The sequence below is a fragment of the Micromys minutus genome, assembly GCF_963924665.1.
Source record: "Micromys minutus genome assembly, chromosome: 10".
In the NCBI taxonomy this organism is placed as follows: domain Eukaryota; kingdom Metazoa; phylum Chordata; class Mammalia; order Rodentia; family Muridae; genus Micromys; species Micromys minutus.
This window is the reverse complement of record NC_137979.1, coordinates 60,459,437-60,480,632: the sequence shown is the minus strand read 5'-3', so window position 1 is coordinate 60,480,632 and position 21,196 is coordinate 60,459,437. Positions and strand designations below refer to the sequence as shown.

At 45.4% G+C, this 21,196-nt stretch overlaps 2 protein-coding genes across 2 annotated transcripts in view; both read left to right on the top strand.

The window, feature by feature from the left end:
• Positions 1-4,727, top strand: part of LOC308425786 (CMRF35-like molecule 2) — an 8,115-nt gene extending 3,388 nt beyond the window's left edge. Inside the window, exons 2-4 of the mRNA XM_080923332.1 lie at positions 2,435-2,782; positions 3,420-3,531; positions 4,600-4,727. Coding sequence (XP_080779458.1) covers positions 2,435-2,782; positions 3,420-3,531; positions 4,600-4,720 — 581 coding nt within the window. The 3' untranslated portion in view covers positions 4,721-4,727. The remainder of the gene's footprint in view (positions 1-2,434; positions 2,783-3,419; positions 3,532-4,599) is intronic.
• A 6,308-nt stretch (positions 4,728-11,035) lies between these two features.
• LOC308425785 (CMRF35-like molecule 3) lies at positions 11,036-20,541 on the top strand. The gene is made up of 4 exons (XM_080923331.1): positions 11,036-11,137; positions 15,157-15,498; positions 18,237-18,435; positions 20,409-20,541. The coding sequence occupies exons 1-4, from the start codon at positions 11,098-11,100 to the stop codon at positions 20,452-20,454; spliced, it is 627 nt and encodes a 208-aa protein (XP_080779457.1). The 5' UTR covers positions 11,036-11,097; the 3' UTR covers positions 20,455-20,541.
• The last annotated feature ends 655 nt before the right edge of the window (positions 20,542-21,196 follow it).

The following is a 21,196-nucleotide window of genomic DNA, read 5'->3' as shown; positions in this document are numbered from 1 at the left end:
AAAGAGGATCTTGAGCTCAAGGCTGATTTGGCCACACTGTGAAACCTTGTCTCAAAAACAAAACCACAAAGGGTATTTGTGTTCTGGGCCTGGTGCTGTATCGGGAGAGGCAGGTTTCCTCCCGAAAATTCTGGAAGGTTCTTAGGTTTGATTAAATCAGTGTCTACCGCTGGCTTCCGGTGCCCCACTGTCTGCATGGAGGAGCTGAGAGCTCGACCATCTCAGGTTTCCTGGTAGTGCGGAGCCTGGAGACGGAAGCCAGTCCCCATCTGGAGGCGTGAATATTGTGCAAATGCTCGGATTGGAACTTGGGTGGAAAGTCAGACAGTCTGGCTCCACAGACTTCTGTCGTCAGTGCTGCCCTGTCCTCAGCTGACTTGGCCTCTCACTCTCCACACACACACACACACACACACACACACACACACACACACACAAAGCTGCTTAAAGTTCACTTTTGCTCTGTCACTCACTGCCCGTCTTTCCGGTCAAGACGACACCAAGCCCTACTGAAGTGCTCAGTCTAGAAAACATGGTTTTCAAACAGCTCAAGGACTTCCAAAGGTCGCTCACACTGAACCTTCTCTTTTTAGAAATCATAGTTTGAACAAGGTAATCTTTAATTGAAAAATAATAAAAGAAGACATCATTGAAGCACAGAATCGTGAGGGTCATGGGTTCTTAGCAGCCTGTGGAGCCTGCAGTAGCTGGTCTCCTAGGGACTGTTAATGCCACTTAAGCCTATGAACCATTTGTGACCTAAGCAGAGAAGGCAGCATTGTCCTGGTTTTACAAACACACAGTAAGAGGCAGCTACAAAGAACTGAAAATGAGATCTCCATCCATCTCCTCCGCTGGGCTCTTACTACTTACTGGCTATGGAAGTTTCAAGGAACAAAACAAGCTTTCACGTTCATGAAATAGCTCAGGATGCTTCCCAGTGGTTTCAGCTGTTACAATGTATTCATTTTCTTGCAGCTTCTCGGCAAGAAGCAACTTTATTTGGCCTTTCAGATCAAGGGAATAGGTTTATCAAAAACAATTAACAGTCCCAAAGATACTTTTGTCTTCCTTCCTTTCTTCCTTTCCTTCCTTCTTTTTCCTTTCTTTCCTTCTTCCTTCCTTTTTCTTTTTTCTTTCTTTGTTTTCTTTTTCCTCCTTCCTTTCATTCACTCATTCATTCATTCATACATTTTTTTCAAGACATGGTTTCTCTAGGATACCACTTTCTTGGGCAATGGAAGTAAAGGAATGAAGGCAGAACCAAGGGCATGCATATCCAAGCCTTAACCTGGACCATTGCTTCTTTAACGTTAAATATCTATATATGAAGTGAATATCAACTCTGTGATGGCAGCCTTTACAGCAAATACTGATCTCATCTGCTAGAGAGAGGCTCCAATCAGACTCGATGACAAGGGGCTCTACTCTTTCTCTCGTCCCCATAATTTCCCTTTCTTTCTATACTGCCCATGTGCCCCTACAGCCTCTGTTTACCCCGCAATAAAATTTTAGGGTGGCCCCTTTCTACTTTCAGGAATTAGTTCTGAGCCCCGTGGGTGGTGCTGGAGTTCATGTTTCCATCCAGGTGTGTGCAATAATCCTCCATCCTTAAAATCAAGTCAAAAGGTGCTTGCCAAGTGTAATCTCTCAGGACTGAAAAGATGACTCAGTGGTTAAGAGCACCTGTTGCTCTCACAGAGGACCCAGATGGTTCCTAGAACCCACATGGAGGCTCACAACTATCTCTAACTGCAATTCTAGGGGTCCTCTCTGACCTCTGTGGGTATGCATATCACACACATAAAATAATGCATAAAATTATTGTTTTAATTAGAGTCTTTTATGGCAAGACACAATCTGAAAAAATTATGTTTGCACAATATAAAGTAACTAATGGCAGGGCACACAGCCTAGTCACAATAGTGGAGTAAATCAGTTTTTTGTTTGCTTGTTTGTTTGTTTTGAGACAGTATCTGCTATGTAGCTCAGGTTGGCTCAAAACTCCCAATTAGATGAAGCTGACCTTAAACTCACACTCAAAATCCCCCTGCCTTAGCCTCCCAAGTACTAGGACGGCTCCTCTACATGCAATTTAGAGGTTGAATTTTTAAAGAGCAAGTTTGACTTGTAGAAGATTTCAGAATGCAGAGGCTTTAGGGCAAAGAAAGTGATTTGTAAACAATCTAACCTTAGGTCAGCTGTGGCTGCAGCTAAAGGCAGAGTCCCTGTGTAGTCAGTGAGTTGGTGCCTTGTCTTCACAGGGGGCAGATTTTCTACTTGTCTCTCTGCCACAGCCCCCAGTGCATTTGCCTTGCATCTCAAGTACAGATGTCTCTCCTGGCATTCTTCCTGGATCTCCCTAGGCTTCAGGAAAATAGCTTCTTCTCAGCCCGCCCGGAAGGAGACCTAGATTCTGACTTATGTTTTCCAGGTTGTTTATCTCTGACGGGCCCTGGCTCTGTGTCTGGCTATGTAGGAGGCTCTCTCCGTGTGCAGTGTCAATATGAACAATCATATAAGGGCTATGTGAAATACTGGTGCCGAGGACCTCATGATACAACGTGTCAAACTATCATAGAAACCGACGGAGATGAGAAAGAAAAGAAGAATGGCCGAGTGTCCATCAGAGACTATGCTGGGAATTCCACCATCACAGTCACCATGGAGAACCTCAGCGAAGATGATGCTGGGTCTTATTGGTGCAAGATTCAGACTATCTTTATCTGGGATTCGTGGTCACGTGACCCATCGGTCCGTGTAACGGTGGATGTTTCCCCAGGTAAGACTACACTGGTTCCAGTCATGAAGCCTTTAGGAAGTATCGGTCCGCACTTGTGATATGTGTTGGTACATTGTCTTGCCGTGTGTCTCTGAGTGCTGTGGTCATCTCAGCCAGGTTGGGAAGAGTGTGTTATAGACATGTCCGGGGGAAGGGGCAAGGTATAGGTCACACGAATGACGCCTGATGTCTCTAGGAGGATCTGAGAAACAACCTATGCTCTCCTTAGCGGCAGGTTAAAGTGATCTCTAATGTTTCCCATATGAAGGATGATTGGCAACCCTCCATGGCCTCTAGGAAGATTCTTGGGCCACAGGCTGAGCTGTGTTCCTTCACACTGGCTCACAGGCTTCTCACCAGTCAGGGGGCAACCCTGAGAGACTTCTCTACCCTCCCTCAGGCAGAGTCAGATAGGGATGGGCAGAAAGTTTGAGATGGCACAAATGGCCAGTCTTTTGGCAAGAAGGCTTGTCCACCCTTAGGAGCCTCATCTAGGATGTGGCTGAGGTTTGGCTTAAAGCACTTCTCAAAACCTCTGGGGTAAATATATGATTCTGTATGACATCAGATCCACACAGATACTCAGTACAGGTTTGGGACCAAACAGTGATCTGGTGTGTTTCTTTATCTCCAATAGCCACAACTCCCATGGAGACCACATTCCCAGCCACAACTGCTACCATTCCATTAGTGAATGCTGGACAGAACTGGAGGACTAACACTAATGCAATGTTCATCTTCCAACTGTGGTAAGGACCCAAGGCCTGGGGAGAGTCAGTGGCCATCAGATTGTGGGGTCAGCAGTGGTACCCTGTATTGGGGAAACCTTAGTATTGAGTAATATTACCCCACTCCGATCTCAGTTTTCACATCCTACAAGCCTCTGTGTAAATGCCAAGGATGGAGGAGGGGCTCAAGGGACACAGGCTTGGGGCAGAATCTGTGTTTAACAGATACACATAGCTTTCCCATTCCTACCTCTTTTCTGTCCTTCCCCACCAGACTCTAGACTTGGAGTCCTAGCTCTGTGTCTCTTTCAAAAGTCACTGTTGAGGACAAGGGCGGTGGCTCAGTGGGCAAAGTTGCTTGCCACCAAGTCTAAAAACCTTAGTACGATCTCTGGGCCTCACAATAAATAAATAAGTGTAAAGGTCAATTGTTCAGCTGGGGTTCTTGCTTCCTGGAGCTGCTCATGAGGTACGTAAAGGAATAGGCTTAGCTCTGGGCTGAAGTTTACATCCATTCTTCCTTCTTGGAGATACCCAGAGAGGGCCAGGATATCTCTAGGCCCCGAGGGAGGGAAATTCAGAAGAAACTGTTTTAAGAAGTCAATGGAAGGCTGGACATGTAGCTTTAGTTACCAGAGTGCTGCTTAAGGTGCACAAAGCCCAGAGTGCAATCCCCAGAAATGCAGAGGTTGGGTGTTGTGGTCCACACCTGTCACTGCCAGCACTAGGGAATCAACAGTAAAACAAACAAGTTCGAAGTCATAAGTGGATCATGAGACCAGCTTGTGCTATTTGAGCTCTGCCCCACCACCAATAAAGTCAGTTAATACCAGGAGACAGTAGGTATCTCTGGGACATGAGTCTAGAAAAACATGTTCAGCTAGAACCCTTTCCTCTCTTTACCCACCACCTCTCCATAACAGACCGGGAAGGAGGGTGGAGGCACAGGGGAAGATATCCTTGAGTCAGTTCCTAGTCTGATTCTGGATCATTTGGGCTTTTGAGAAAAGGCATTTGGAAGTGCAGGAAGAGACAGGTCAGTACTGGACCCTCTCCTTGAACTTATCTTCCATCTTCACATACCCACAGGTCCCTGCTCAGCAGCATCCACTTCCAGATCCTGGTCTTCCTGAAGCTGCCTCTGTTTCTGAGCATGCTCTGTGCTATCTTCTGGGTGAGCAGGCTTCAGAGGGTTCCTGGGGAAATGTAGAATGACCTGCCTAAGAGCTATGAAATGAAGACTCCCAGAAATGCCCTGGGAGGGACTCAGCCCTGCAGACTGGGTGAGAGACACATTGGATTCTGGATCAACTCCGCTTGGAGGCAGCGGTGCCTGAATTCTGGTCTTCATTGTTCTGTGTCTCAAAGGGGGACCTGATTATCAGAGAATCGTGGGTATCAGACTCCTGTGGTGTCTTTAGCATAAACAAAGGAACAAGGCTGGGAGTAATGTTATATGCTGTTAATCCCAGCACCAGAGAGGCAGAGGCAAATGAACCTCTGTGAGTTCAAGGCCAGCCTGGTTTATATAGTGAGTTCCTGGAATCCAGGGCTAAATCATAGACTCTGTCTCAAACACCCCCCCCCCCAAAAAGAGGGAACAAGACTCTCCTAGACCCTATGTTACAGGTCTTTCTTTCCCTTCTCCAAATTTCTTGGATTCTGTTCTCATATCATCTCCAAATGGTAAGGATCTTCTAGAAGTTTCTTGACCAGAAGTCTAGCCTCATGATCTTCTCGGTACCATAAAAGCATCCCAGGCCATTGTCCCTGATGGCAACAATGACCTCCTTACTACAGAGGAGCAGCTCCTTAGGAACATGTTTCTCACAGACTCGGCTCACAGGCCATGATCCCTCTTCTAGAACAACCCTAAAGGATTTGGCTTCTGGCAAAGCATTTCCACTGCCAACCCTCTCAAGCACAGAGCATCCTTTGACCCCATTTGTCTTTTTAGCTCACTATGATCTTGAAGCCTCCTTATGTCCCCATGACCAGAAAGCATGTGTCAGAGTTCAGCACATGCCTTCCTGGGCTGAAAATAGCCAATCAATTCAGAAGTAGAGTTCTGTGGTAATCCAGAGTATCATTGGAGAAAATGCTGGTGGGTGACTCTGCATTTTCTAACCTGGGAGGAGGTCTTCTGTGCACAGTGTAACTGAGGGTCCATCTTTTCTCACTTAAGAAACTGGCTCAGACCACCTTGGTGAAAAGACAGATATTCAAAGACAGGTAGTATGCTAGGGTGAGATGTCAGATCTGGACATCCGGTGGGCAATCTTAGCTTTGCAAAAGGCTGATTTCTCCACTGCTATTCTTTATAGGGAAGACTCTGAGGGTTATCCACAAATGCCACAATCTCTGTTGACTCCAGGTTAGACCTCCTTCTCCACTCTCAGACTCAAGCTTTGAGCTAGTGATGGCCATTACCTGAGAGAGGATATATTTTTAGGAGCAATATAACTAGATGTAAAGACTCAGGGAATACATCAACATTTGCTTACATTTTTCCTTTTGAATATTAGTTAGATTTGAGAACACAAAGATCCTGATATAAGCTAGGAGACTTTACCTAGCCAGTGGTACATCAGGTTTAACAAAGAGTCAGGGAGTAGTGGGTCTAAGTCTATGAGACAGAAGCAATGTGGTGTTGCTGACAGTTGTGGGTAAGAGAGGGGCAGGCTTAGATGAAGCAGATCATGTGTGATTGCATTACCAGGCAGAGGGTGTCAAATAGGAGTCTAGAGGTGTGGGCTGGGTTTGCAGCATGTTCAGGGCTGGAGAGAAAGGCACAGGGAGAGATTAACTGGCTCCTAGAGGTAGGTGAGGGTAGAATTAGCAGGTGAGTGTTCAGGACCAAGGACAGAGCTCCGAGGGGCGGCGAGGCTACTGAGGTACGCGTTCAGGACCAAGGACAGAGACCGCAGCGACTCTGTATAGACCAGAGGTGAAGACAATGCTGTGAACTGCACAGCAGCCATTACTCTGTTCTCGGTGGTTTTCACACGCATTCATTTACATGTGTGTTTAACTATGCAGCGTTGTTCTACACATGCATCCACGAAACGACCATCACAGTCACAACAGAGGATCTCTCCAACATTACAAGTCCTCCTTCATTCCAGTCTGCCTCATGACTGTCCACTAGAGACCACTGATCTCTGTTCCACTCTGGCTCTGTCACTTTGAGAATGTTCGAGAAAAGGAAGCATTTCAGTGGCATCTTCCCCCCACCCCCCGTTAACTATCAGGCCTCTGGGATCCAAACAAGCAGGTGTTCTTGGAAATCATTCCTCTTTATTACTGAGAATTATTCCATTGTATCAATTTATTACAGTTTGTTTAACTCCCTGTTTATTAAAGTCATTATTATTTGGGTCATTTCTACTGCAAATAAAACTGTTGTCCACATTTTGTACGTATTTCCTTTCATACGATAGTGCATTTTTATGTCTCCAGGGTGTATGCTTGCACAACTACTAAGTTATATAGTAAGTATATGTTTAGTTTTCTAAGAAGTAATCCAGCTATTTCCAGAATGATGATGTTATCTTAAAAGGAATTTCGATTTGTTTTATGCCTAGAAGTGCTTTGCCTGTACATGTGCCTGTGCACCATATGCACACAGAAGAGAGGATTGGATTCCTGGAACTGGAGTTAGGGATGGTCTTGAGCCTCCATGTGAGGGCTGGGAACTGAATCTGGATCCTGTACAAGAGCAGCAAGCATTCTTAACTATGGAGTCCTGCCTCCTGCTCGAGTTACTTCTTGCTCATCCCAGATATTCCGATGGGCACAAGTTTCCCAAGTGACCAATGACATTGCAAATATTTCTGATGTGTCTCATTTCTACCCACACATTATCTTTAATGGCACATCTATTTTTGTGCCTTTATTATTTAACTGAAGCCATTGTTGAAAATTTGTTACTTTTTTTTTTTTTTTACTTAGTGTGTATGCACCCACACACATTTGTGTGTCTCGGTGCAAGTGTAACAGTCAGAAGACAATGTAAAGGAGTTAGTTCTCTTCTACCAAGTGGGTCCTGGGAATTGAACTCAGGTCTTTAGACTTCTTTACCTGCTAAGCCGTCCTGACACACTTCTGCTTCATCCACCCGAGTTTGTGCTGCAGATGCGCACTGCCATGCCTAGACTAAATAAATCAATGCTTTTTGTTTTCTTTGTAAAGTTCTCTGCATACTGTATGCAGAAGTCTTTGTCCATACTTTATGTCAATCTCTGGCTTGTGTTTTGACTTCCTCATATGATAGTTTACTGTGTACAAAATTATGCTTTGTGTGTTTGTAGGTGTATAGTGCATATGTGTGTTTGTGTGCACATGTATGTGTAGGCACACCTGCCTGTACTTGCACACGTGGAGGCCAGAGCTGTCATTGTTTTTCTATATTATTTTGCACCTTATTTCTCACAGAATCTGGAGCTTGTTGCCTGAGCTTGACTGGCTGGCCAGCAAGTCTCCAGGAGTGCCCAGGAGTCCCCTGTCCCCTTCAGTGCAGAGGTTACAGATGTGTGCCACTGTACCCAGGTTTTGTGTAGGTGCTGGGACCTAAACTTAGGTCCTCATGGTTACAGAACAAACACTTACCCATGAGCCATCTCCCTGGTCAAAACATTTTAAACTTTGATGACACACAACTCATCAAATTTTCTTATAAAGATTATAATTTTGGTGTCATGTATAAGAAATTGTGAGTTGTCTCATATTTGTTCCAACTTTTGAAACATTTTAGATTATCTAGATTATCTATTGTCTGTCTGTCTGTCTGTCTCTCTCTCTCTCGTGTGTGTGTGTGTGTGTTTGTGTGTGTGTGTTTGTGTGTGTGTGTTTGTGTGTGTGTGTGTGTGTGTGAGCATACAGAGGCTATAGGAGGTTGTGAGCTGCTATGCTCCATTACTCTCTGTTTTATTCCCTTGAGACAGGATCTCTCCCTGAACTGGAGCTCACTGCTTTCTGGCTAGTCTGGTAGCCAACAGGACTGAGTTTTCTAGCATGTGGCTATCCAATTGTTGTAACAGTGTGTGTTAAACTCACAATCTTCCACTGTTGTTCCTTCCTTCATTCCTCTTTTCCTTTCTTCCTTCCTTCCTTTCTCTCTTTCTTTCTGTCAAAAATAAGTCAAGCACATTTGAGTGGGAGATGTGTGACAAGAGCCCCGGGAGAAATGAAGACAGCAAAAGATGAGCTCTGAACCAAAGACGGAGCTCTACAGTGAAACTTATACAGGCAGCTGCCCTTAAAAACACTGTGAGCAAAACAGAATGTCTGTCAGTTCATGCAAAATCTCTGGCGGCCGTCTGCAACCTCTGACTAGAGGATGAGGAGTCAGAGCTGTGGAAACGTGCCTCGGGCCATATGGTGCTCCCAGCAGGCATGGGGACTGACCTTCTAAGATGCACAGATGGGTCTGCAGGGATGAGGTTTAGACCAGTCAGCAGGGCAGATTTAGCTCTTTGCCTGGATGACTGGGCCCTGGGTGGTGTCACATCTTCAGGTCTTGTTCTTTTAATAATCAATGAGATACACTTAGACCTTTTGGTGTAGTACTTCATGTCCTGGCTGCAAATTCTTTTTCTATTGGATATGTTTTAAATTTACATTTCAAGTGTTATCCCCTTTCCCGGTTTCCCCCCCAGAAACCCCCATCCCAGTCCTCTCCCCTGCTTCTGTGAGGATGCTCCCCAACTCTCTCACCCACACTCTCCTGCCTACCTGTCATTCCCCTACACTGGGACATCGAGCCTTGGCAGGACCAAGAGCTTCTCCTCCCATTAATGCATACATAGCAGAGGACACCTTGCTACATGTGCAGCTGGAGCCATGGGTCTGTCCATTTGTACTCTTCGGATGGTGGTTTAGTCCCTGGGAGCTCTGGTTGGTTGGCATTGTTGTTCTTATGGGGTTGCAAACTCCTTTCGGGTCCTTCATTCATTTCTCTAACTCCTCCATTGGGGACCCCATTCTTACGTCAATGGTTGGCTTCAAGTATCTACCTTTGTATTTGCCAGGCTCTGGCAGAGCTTCTCAGGAGATAGCTATATCAGGCTCCTGTCAGCATGAACTTTTTGGCATCCACAATAGTGTCTAGATTTGGTGGCTGTATATGGGATGGATACCCAGGTGGGGCAGTCTCTGAATGGCCTTTCCTTAAATCTCTGCTCCAAACGTCGTCTCCACATTTCCTCCTGTGAATGTTTTTGTTCTCTTTCCTTCCCCTACGTCTGGGTGTTCTAAGACAGCTCCAGACAGTAGATGGCAGTGTGATTCTTGATCTTTTCTTCAATAAGCATCTTATAGACCACATCCTAGAGCTTAGACCTGACTATGTTCAGGGTTGGTCCTCCCTCCTTATTCAAACTTCTCTGTGCACATCCTCACAGATGTACCTACAGGTGAGTCTTATAGGTGACTTCAAATCCAGTGAAGTTGATAACGAAGATTAGAGATCATAAGCATTCCCTGTGTGTGTATGCTGTGTGTGTGCATGTGTGCACACATGTATACATGCCTGTATGCCTGTGTGTACATGATGTGTGTGCATGTATTTACAAGGTATGTTTGCGGGCACATGTTTGCATGCATGCATGCTCATGTTGGGGGGCAGGTTATAAACTTCCTCCCATGATAATTTTATACCAAATATACACTGTACCTATATTTATCTACACTTGCCATTGGTCCTCAGGATTTAAACCAAATGCAGATTTCCACAACTTGGGGAGGTGACACTGTGGGAGAGAGCTTGAGTTGCACAGCAAACCTCTGCCTTATACAAAAAGAACATGGATGGACTTGTGGATTGAGCTTAGTGGGTAGAGGGCTTGCCTAGTACCCATGAAACCTTGGTTTCAGTCTTAAGACCCTCATAAAACTGAGGGTGCTGGTGAATAACTGTAACCTCAGCACTTTGGTACTGGAAAAAGGAAGCTCACAAGTTCAAGGCCAGCTTGAGCCACAGGAGACCTCGCCTTAAACTCACACTTTCCCTTTCTCTGAGCCAATGCCTGTGGCTCTAGTAGCCATGATGACAGATGCCTCTGGTCAGAGTAATCCCTGCTCTGAGGCCTATAGCAGTGCCCCCTCAGGCTGAGCCTTCAGCAATGCCCTTTGCCACCCTGGGCTTAGCCTAAGCTACTGCCATGGGCTTAGGCAGGGCTGCCTGTGCTCCCTTGCTACTGCAGCCACCCTGCCTTTGGTTACTCTCCTCTCCCATGATCCCCTGCAACTCAGCAACCTCCTGGGTGAGGGGTTTGCTGCAGTCCATCTTTCCTCTGTCTCTGTCGACCTGTCTGTCTGCAGATTTCTTTGTGAATCTCATCTATGTTTCCAGTTCTGGTCTAGCATTGCAACTAGTCATTAGAGGAAGTTCCCCGCTTACCCAGCTGTCTCTCGTATGCCATGACTTGATCTTCTCAAAGACTGATATCGTCTTTCATCCACTATGCAAAACTGAGAAGTTTTGTCAAGGAAGTTAACAAGAGACATAAAGGAAACTCAAGCTGAGTTTCAAGTCCTTGCAGGGTGCTGGTATCTGTGGCCACCAGGAACAGGAGAGGAGACAAGACCATGTGGCAGTTCTTGGCTCTGGTTTTTCTCTTCCTCACAGGTAAGTAACTGGGGCTTTAGACACTTACATGTTGGTGGTGAGGTTGACACAGATGGTCAGCTCTGGGTTTGGGAAAACCAGCTGAGTCATTTACCAGAGACTCTCTGAAGTACACTCCCAAGTACAAAGCAAGTTTTAGGCATCTGATGGATTCTGTGGGTATTGAAGAAAAACCAAAACCAAATTAAAAAAGTAAAAGCCAAAACTAAAACAGAAAACAAACCTTCCAGAGAGTGTTTCTTTACCCCAACTGTTCCACAAAAGCCAGTGAATGAGTGGATGAGCTAATTCTTTTTAAAATGTATTTTTAGTTTTGTGTTTGGCCCACACAGTCAAGGATGACCCTGAACTTGGGATTTCTAGCATGCAGCCCTATCTCCAGTTACATTTTGATTTGTAATTGACACAGTAATTAATACTTACAGGGGCCAGGAGTGCTGGTGATTGCCTTTAATGCCAGCACTCAGAGAGTAGAGGTAGGTGGGCCTCTGTGAGTTCAAGGCCATCCTGGTCCACATTTTGAATGCCTGTTTCAAAAAGGGAAAAACCTGATGGAGTAAAATATGGCATTTGAACATGTATGTACATGTATGTACAGGACAAAAGGATCAGATCATGGTAGCTGGGCTTTCATCAAAGCCATTTGTCACTTCTTTGAAATATTCTCTGTGCAGCATTTTGAAACATTAAGTTGTCAGCCTTATTTTTTATCTGTTTCATACAACACTGAAAGTTGTCGTTCTGGTCAAATGGCAGACTCCGCTGTGCCTTACAACTCTCTCTCTATGCTGTAAGGACTCTCCTTTTTCCCTAGCACCCTTCCCAGGCTGACAATCACTGTTCTGTTTTCTACTCCTTCGAGGTTCACTTTTGTTATTTTGAGAAAAAAATGTGTCTCTCTGGTGTATGTATGTGTGAATGTTTATGTGAATGTCTCTGTGTGAGTGCATATGTTCACACATATGCACACATGCTCAGTTTCACACATGGGTGCACACATACAAGTGGAAGGCACAGATTGGCACTGGGTACCTTTCTCTATCTTTCTGCCTTGTTTGTTTAGACATAACCTTTTAGCATTAGTAACATTAATAACGTTTTAGAAAAAAGTGTGGTAGTATCTTCCTGTGTCTGATTTATCTCAATTTCTCCAGTCTCACCCATGGGCTGCAAATGGTGGAACTTAATCCTTTTACGATGAGACTTCACTGTATTCGTGCCCACAATCTGTTCTCCGTCCATCCCTGTCTGTACATTCTGTGGCATGGCTACTACAAACGTCACCATGGTAAACACCAGGGAGACATCTCTTTGACACACTCAATTCATGCCTCTGGGCTGTGTGTTTGCTTTCTGTTATTGTGATACAGACCATGTCCAAAAAAAAAAAAAAAAAAATTAAAAAAAAAAACTTGGAGAGAAAAAGGTTTATTTGACTTAAACTTCCAGATTATAGTCCATCATGGAGGGAAGTCAGAGAGCGGGCTCAAGCAGGGCAGAAAGCTGGAGGTAGACGCTGAAGCAGAGAGCATGGAAGAGTGTTACTTGCTGGCTTGCTCCCCAGGGCTTCTTCAGCCTGCTTTTTTATACTACTCAGGGGTGGCACTGCCCACAGTGGACTGAACTGTCCCACATCATGAAAATGTCCCCCAGGCTCGCCTAGAGGCCAAACTGAACGAGACAGTTTCTCAATTACTGTTCTTTCTTTCTGTGTGCTCCCAAAATGGTGTCAGGTTTATAAAAACCCAACTAGCACTGGCTATATCCCCCGGCGGGATGGCAGAGTGATGTGGCACTTCTGTGCTAGTTTTATGAGGAACTCCCACACCGTCTCCCATAAAGTCTAATATACACTCCAGCACACTGTGTGTGATCATCCTCTGTGTAACCATTCAAACTAGGGTGTGATGAGCTTTGTGATTCCAATTCTCATTGATCTCCCTGACAACTAGTGAAATTGAACATTGTGGTTTGTATATTTATTGACCATTGGTTTCTCCTTTGAGAACTGTCTGCTCTGTTTGTCTGTTTGTGTGTGTGTGTGTGTGTGTGTGTGTGTGTGTAGGTGTGAGTATGCACGTGTAGATGTCAGCATGCATTTTGGGAATGTGTATAGGCATGAGCATGTGTGTGTAGGTGTGAGCGCTGGTGTGTGGGAGTGAGCATGTGTGTGTGTGAGTGAGCATATATGTGTAGGTGTGAGCATTGGAGTGTGGGAGTGAGCATGTGTGTGTAGGTGTGAGCACTGGTGTGTAGGTGTGAGCTTGCATGTGTGCAGGCACATCTGCCCGTGGTTAAGCACATGTATAGAGGCCTGAGATGGAGTGGCCAGGTAACATCCCTTAAATGCTCCCTGCCTTTAGTTTTTCATTTTATTTCGTGTTTGACACAGGGTTTTATTATTTAGCTCTAGCTGGCTCACAACTCTCTATGTAACCCAGGCTAGCCTTGAACTCACAGAGACATGCCTGCATGTGCCACCATGAACAACTCCCACCTTTATTTTCTGAGACAGGGTTCCTCACTGAAACTGAAGTTGGCTTGGAAGGCCAGGGAGCTTCTAGAATCTCCTGTCTCTACCGCTGACCTCTGCTGCTGGGCTACAGGGATATCCCACCATCACCCCTGACTTTTTACGTGGCTGCTGGGGATAGAAACTCGGGTTCCTCTTGGTTGTGCTTGCACTGTAGATATTTGGCTGACTCAGCCGCGCCTCCACTTCCCCTCATTTGTTCATTTGTAATTGGATGATGATTGCTGTTGGACTCCTCCAGCTGAATTCTTGCTCATACAGTCCGGACAGAGCCGTAGTCTGAAAAGATTTTCCCCCACACTGCAGGCTGGCTCTCCATGCTGTTGGTTGGGTTCTTTTCATTAAAATCACAGAATTCAGGAAGTTTTGTTTTCTTACCAGTGTCATTAGGGACATATTTTGTTGTAGTAGTAATTGTTATTGGAAAAACTATGAAAGAAGCACTTCAGGGCTTCAATATTCTTTAAGAAATATTTGTAAAATGTATATATAATGTAACTGTCTTCAGATATGCCAGAAGAGGGCATCAGATCTCATTTGATGGTTGTGAGCCACCATGTGGTTGCTGGGAATTGAACTCAGGACCTCTGGAAGAGCATTTGATGCTCTTAACCGTCGAACCATCTCTCCAGCCCCTATAGTTTTTCTTAGAGATGTATTTATTCATGTATTTCATATATGTGAGTGTTCTGTTTTCATGAACAGCAGAGAGGGCATCAGATTTCACTATAGATGGCTGTGAGCCACCATGTGGTTTTTGGGAGTTGAACTCAGGACCTCTGGAAGAGCAGCCGGGGCTCTTAACCACTGAGCCATCTCTCCAGCTCCCTTTATTATTTTTTAAAAGAATATACTTGATATTTGTTGCTTGCACATGCTGTGTGAGCACCTCACCAATGGTGCTGCATCCTCAGGCCTTACCAGGGGCTGTGAAACTCAAATTACATGGATCAGAAGAACAGCACAGGGTCTGCATGCTGTGGCCTCTGCACCACACAGAAATCAGATTGGTTGGTGTCATTTTGGTCAGCCTCCAAGGCATTGTTCCTAAGACTGCTGGAACTACCAAAAATGGCTTTCATGTGGTCAGGGGATGTGGCTTTTTCAGATGAACTTTTTGAGGGTCATTGGTACCAAGATGGAGCTAGGATCATGTCCAGGGGACCTGGCCTTCTCACAGTTCCTCCGCTCCAGCCATGATTGATCACTGTCACCATTTTATCTTCTGAGAGCTGTAACTGGGCTCTTCTGCCTTTATTTTTATTTATTTATTTTTTTGCTTTTTTTTTATTCTTTGTTGATGTTGTTTGTTGTTTTGCTTTTTACTTTTGAGGCTATAACCAATAGGATAATGGTGATGATCTGTCCTAGGAAAAGGGAAACCCTTCACTGGTTGTTATTCAGCTCATGAACTCTACTGGGCACAGGGCCCTGTACCCTGCCCTTGGAGGAGGAGATCAGTGGTCCACGGGTTTGTGTTTTCCAGGATGCTCTACTGCTGAGGATTCAATCACAGGTCCAGAGGAGGTGAGGGGTCAGGAGCAGTGCTCCTTGACAGTGCAGTGCCGATATGACTCGTACTGGAAGGATTACAGCAAGTACTGGTGCCGAGGGGATTATTGGAAATCATGTGAGATTCTCGTTGAAACCGACACATCAGAGCAGCTGGTGAAGAAGAACCGTGTGTCCATCAGGGATAACCAGACAAACTTCACCATCACGGTGACCATGGAGAATCTGAGGTCGAGCGATGCTGACATTTACTGGTGTGGGATTACAAAATCTGGAAATGATCGCATGTTTAAAGTTAATGTGAACATTGACCCGGGTAAGAAAAAAAATCCCAGAAAATCCTGGTTGGGGTGAGGGATCAGCAGCCTTTGTAAAAGTCTTACTAGGAAAGATGAACAGAGTCTACACTGTTTGGTCCTGGTTTCTACGAAATAGAGGGTGAAGTGGGTAAGTCTTGTCTCCTGGTCCCCGTACATGTGTCTTAGATACCCTCACTCCTAAAGATCTGGGAATTGAACTCTGAATCTCATATGGTCCAGCACTCTACCACTGAGCTAAACTCCCATGGTGAGACCCCCGTTCCCTTTAACATAAATAAAGCCGCTAAACCTCTACTTCTGGGCAAGATAGAGTAATAAGGATCAAACTTATGTCTTGCTTTAAACAACTACAACAAAGCAAATAGACAAATATGGAGCTGGAGAGATGGCTCAGTGATTAAGAGCACTGGCTCCTCTTCAGACTGGATTTCATTTCTAGCATTTACTTGGTAGCTTGAAACCACCTGTAATTCAGTTCCAGTGGCTCTGCGGCCCTCTTCTGGCCCCAAAGGGTACTGCAAGCACATGGTACACATAGAAGACACAAGGAAGCATGCACACACATATACTTGAATGCACACATATATACTTGAATGCACACACATATACTTGACTATTTTCTAAGAAATAAAATATGCAAACCTAAAGTTTCTCTGTGTATCGTACACCAGGCAGCAATGAGTACACTCTGAAGGATGCCAGTTTTCAAGGGGAGTTGTTTTTATGTTTTTTTTTTTCTCTATACATCATCTTTCCTTATAAAAAAATTAATGTGTTAGGCATGATGGTACACACCATTTTATCCCTATAAAATGTAGGTTTATTTTATCTGACTGACAGTTTGAGAAGCTAGTAATCCAAATGTCAGTGGTTTGGACAGTAGCACACCTTGGTGGGAAGCCTTACATTACTATGTGTATGGTCTCTTCTCCCTACCCCTAACAACACTACTGGGACTCAGTCATTAGGTCTCTAATCTAACGACCTTAATTAACCATTTCCCAAGCGTCCCTTTCTAAACACCATAGTCTGATTCAGTTTTACCCTCTTATATCCTTAGCAAATATTTACAGAAAGAGATGCCAGCACTGAGTTCGGGGAACAAATTGCAGCATTCAATCCCTAACTCTTACCAACTCCTAAAACTCACAACCTTCACACACACACACACACACACACACACACACACACACCATTGAATAATCCCAAAGCCTTAACTTATCCCAGCATAGGTTCACAAGTCCTCATCTGAGATAGTTGTCAGCCTCTTGCAGAGGTGAGCCTGGAGTTTCAAAACAAGTTACACTAAGTTACACTTCTGTAAGATACAGAGGTGGACAGACATATGGATGGACAAGTGATGGTTAATGAGCCAAAGGCGGAAGCCAAGCCGATGAAGCAAACATCTAATTGCAGCCCTCAAAGTTACCTTCTCTCCTGAGGGGCTTTGCTGGGCTCTGCCCCTGCTTTAGTCTTCATGGGCTGAGTCTTCTCCTTGGGTTTCCACTGTGGCTTGGCTACCACACTGAGGCACATCATCTGAGACACTTTCCACAGAGACTCGAACTTAAAGGCAGCCTTCTTCCTGGTCTCACTGGGTTTCCTCTTCAGCGGTGGTGAGAGCCTCCGGGACTCCGAAGCTTAGTTCTCTGAGCCTTGACAATCCTGCTGCCAAGGCCTGCTGCTTGTGAGGCTGCATCCTGCCCCTCAGAATCATGGCTGAAGTTCAGGATTTCTTTGCCAGCAAACTACAGTTCCCATGCAGCCTTGGGGCTCCTTTTTGGGGGTCACCTCAAGGAATCCTTCTTAGTGCCAGGATTCAACACCAGCACCATCTGTTTATGAGCTGTAATCTCCTTGGCCAGAGATTGTTCTGGAAAAATCTTTTCTCATTAGGTCCCGGTGGCTCCTTCTCTGTCTATCCAGCTCTGCTTTCTTTTTAGTAAGCTTTCTCTTCAAATGATCCCTCTGCTCTCAGTTGGCGATAAGCCATTAAGAGAGCCACGCTGCAGCCTGGGCGCTTTGCTCTTTTGTGGTCCCCTTTCCTAGGTGTTCTGATTGATCACCTTGAAGTTCACTCTTCCAGCATGCCTCTGGACAAGGACACAAGGACGGCCTTTATTCGAGTGTCCGAGAGAGGTCTCCTTTTCACCAGAACCCCCTCTGCATGGCGTTCAGAGCACACATTCCCAGCAGCCTTCTGGTTCTCTGATCCAGCAGCCTGATCTTTTAACTGCTGCTCCAGAGTCTCTGCCTTTCCCTCTTAACCAGTCACAAAGGGGCTGCCACAGGTTCAGGTGCAGTGACATAAATGGCTACATCTTACTTTAGAAAGCAAAAAAGAAGACCTACTTAGCTCTTGTCTTTTTGAATGCTGGAAATTCAGGAGATAATGTCAAAGGTGCTTGCTTGACTCAGTTTCTCCATTCATACCTTTATTTCCAGCACTAGGGAGGCAGAGGTAGGCAGGTTTCTGGGTTTGAGGCCAGCCTGGTCTATGGAGTGAGTCCTAAATAATCTAGAGCTACACAGAGAAAGTCTGCCTCAAAAAAAAAAAAAAAAAAAAAAAAAAAAAAAAAAAAAAAAAAAAAAAAAAGAAAGAAAGAAAAGAAAAAAAAGAAATTTTGAATGGTGACTGGAAATTGAGCCCCTTAATTCTTAGTGAAAAGAACTTCAGGCCATGCCTGAGCGGGACTAACCACAGGACTGAACCATGTTCTCTTTGCATCTTCAGCCCCAGTTATTTCAACTACAACAATGACAACCACACCCACGGCTCAGACAACCACACCCATGGTTCTAACAACCACAACCATGGTTCTGACAACCACACCCACGGCTCAGACAAACACATCCACGGTCCTGACAACCACACCACCAACCCTGCAGAACACTGTCAAAGATGGAGTGACTCGGAGCAGCCCCTTCATCTGGTAAGCAGAACTGCACCTGGCCAAGCATATATAAAACATTCCGGGAGTTCACACGGTGCAGAGGAGGAGTGGGAAACTGAGGATTGTGGTGTGGCCTCTCCCCTGAGAGGGCCTCCCAATAAAACACAAAATGTTCAGGAATCCCGTGATTCAGGAAAACCAATCATTTCTTGCCTAACTATATCCCAAGCATTATTTAACATGGCTATATTCATTTATCTGAATACCAAATTGGCCTGTCCTCGGTGTAATTTTATTTGCTAACCTCAGTAACTATCCTATAGAAACACTTGGGATGGTGGATACTCATGTAAAAGGAGGTGGACTCCCCAGTCTGTTTACCTTTTAGTATACCAAGACTTCTCTTCTAAACCTCAGCTGCAGGAAGGTAACATCTTCACCCAAATGCCAGGAGACTGAGGGCAGGGCAGAGTGCCACTGTTGGGTCTTCACTGACTTAGAAGCGAACCCTCTCCAATCAGTTACTGGGATGGGATATATACCCAGCTTATAAATAAATCTCATTGTTTCTATCCAGTTCTGCCAAGAACCAGTGTAGGGAGTTGTCTTAGTTAGAGTTTTACTGAACCATGACCAAGGCAACTCATATAAGGATAACATTTAATTGGGGGCTGGCTTACAAGTTCAAAGGTTCCGTCCATTATCAAGGTGGGAGCATGGCAGCATCCAGGCAGACATAGTGCAGGAAGAGCTGAGAGTTCTTCATCTTCATCTGAAGGATGCTGGCAGAATCCTGACTTCTAGGCATCTAGGTCACACCTACTCCAACAGGGCCATACCTTCTAACAGTGCCACTCCCTAGGCCAAGCATATACAAACCATACAGGGGTCTACACAGTGCAGAGGAGAAGTAGGAAACTGAGGACTGTGCTGTGCCCTTATGATGCATGTCACTCTTGAAGGTGTTTAGAGGAATCCCAGCACTGTAGAGCTACCTTGGCCTAATTTCATCACAGCCTGTTGGAGTCAAGTCTCCAGGTCAAGGACACAGATAAGCCACAAGCTAAACTTAGGCATAGGCTGGTTTCCCCTGAGAATTGTCCCTCAGGTCTCATCTAGTCCCCTACCCTTTCTACTGTGTTCTTTCTGCTCCCTAAACCTTAAGTTACACAAACATGTCTCAGAGCATCCCACCTTATAAACTCTCTCAAGGGTTATTACTTAACAAAAATGTCTTTCTCTGCTAGTGCTTTGGAAGTGTTTTTATTGCTTGTTTTGCAAGTGGATGGAATGTTAGTTATCAAGTGACAGAGAGAACGGGATCCTGAGAAATGTCGATCCAAGAGAGTATGAAGCACGGAGAGAGCTCAGTCCTTGGAAACATTTCTGGACATTAGAGGGGATGGTCCATCCAGAAATGTGTTTGGGCTATCCTGTGACTCAGAGTATCTGCAGTTGTAGATACTTTCCACGAGCTGAGGATGGCCTGCTCTTGGGCCAAAGGAGAAAGCAAGGATGGTCCAAGGAGAGAGAGGAGATCTGGGAAAGGAATAGAATAGGTCAGGGAGGTGGGGAAAGGGGTTTAATACTGTTCATGATTCCCACAGGATATACACTAAAGGGACACAATGATCTGTGATACCAGTCTTGATCCACTGACAGAGTGTACTCAGCCAACAACCATTGCAAGATGTAGTTTGTCCCCAGCCTCCTAACACTCTGTGCTGATGAGGGTGGGCAGGATCATCTTGGGGATGAATGGAGCAGAAGATAGGTCAAAGGCGAGGGAGCAGTGAAGCCTTCGGCCTGGTGTTGGGTTATCTAGTAAAGCTTTCCTGGATGAGAGCTTGTCCTCAGGCATCATGACCAGCCCTGCACTTGCAGAGAGACTGACCTCGCACCATCTCAGGCTTGTCCTTGTCTGGTCCTTGAGGACTAGGATACTGACACCAGGAAGGCTGAGCCATCTGGCAAGGTGGCAGCTTACTTCCTGCCTCCTTTGTTTCCTGCAGGTCCCTGCTGGGCAGCATCTCCTTCCAAGTGCTGTTCTGCTCCTGAGCATGCTCAGTTGGTCTTCTGGGTGAGCAGGCTTCAGAGACCTTCTGGGGGAGACAAAGTCTTCTCGTGAAGACCCATAGTTCCGATGCCCAGGACTGAGAGAAACATTTCTCAGGAGATGGAAAATAAACTGTCTCTGACTCTCTGTCTCACTGTCTCTCTCTCTCTCTCTTGTGTGTGTGTGTGTGTGTGTGTGTGTATGAGTGTGTGTGTATGTGTGTCTATGTGTGTATACATTGTGGGGGCAGATGTTGATATGAAGAACATCTTCAGGAGTAATTCCATTATTGTTTGAGACAGGATTTCTCATTGACCTAGACCTTTGACAAGTCAGCCACATGACTGGCCAGAGAACTCCAGGAATCTACCTGCCCCACCCCATTCTGCCATTACAAGCTCACACAACTGCCCTCCCTTAAAAAGAAACAAACCCTGTAGGTTGTAGGGATTGAACTCATGTCCTTGTACTTGCATGGAAGGCAAGTGCTTTACCTCTCTGCAGTCTGGAAAAGAATATTTCTATTAAATACTGTGGCTCTGAGGTGCTGTGGACCTAGACTCAGACTAATCCCACTCCTATTACAGGGACAGCTGAGTTCTGAAAACCATTCCTGTCCCCATCTCTCAGAACATCTCACAGTGCCTACCTGGGCCTATGTTCCACTGATGGCTTCCAAGGAAGTAGGAAAAACAGAAAAGATCAATTTTCACCCTTGGGCCCCAGTTCCTCAGAGGACACAGG

Excerpts from the sequence above, each read along its gene's own strand:
- LOC308425785 (XM_080923331.1), top strand. The coding sequence starts at position 11,098 with ATGTGGCAGTTCTTGGCTCTGGTTTTTCTCTTCCTCACAG. Across the intron at positions 15,499-18,236 it reads TAATGTGAACATTGACCCGG|CCCCAGTTATTTCAACTACA; the intron begins GTAAGAAAAAAA and ends TTGCATCTTCAG. Across the intron at positions 18,436-20,408 it reads CGGAGCAGCCCCTTCATCTG|GTCCCTGCTGGGCAGCATCT; the intron begins GTAAGCAGAACT and ends TGTTTCCTGCAG.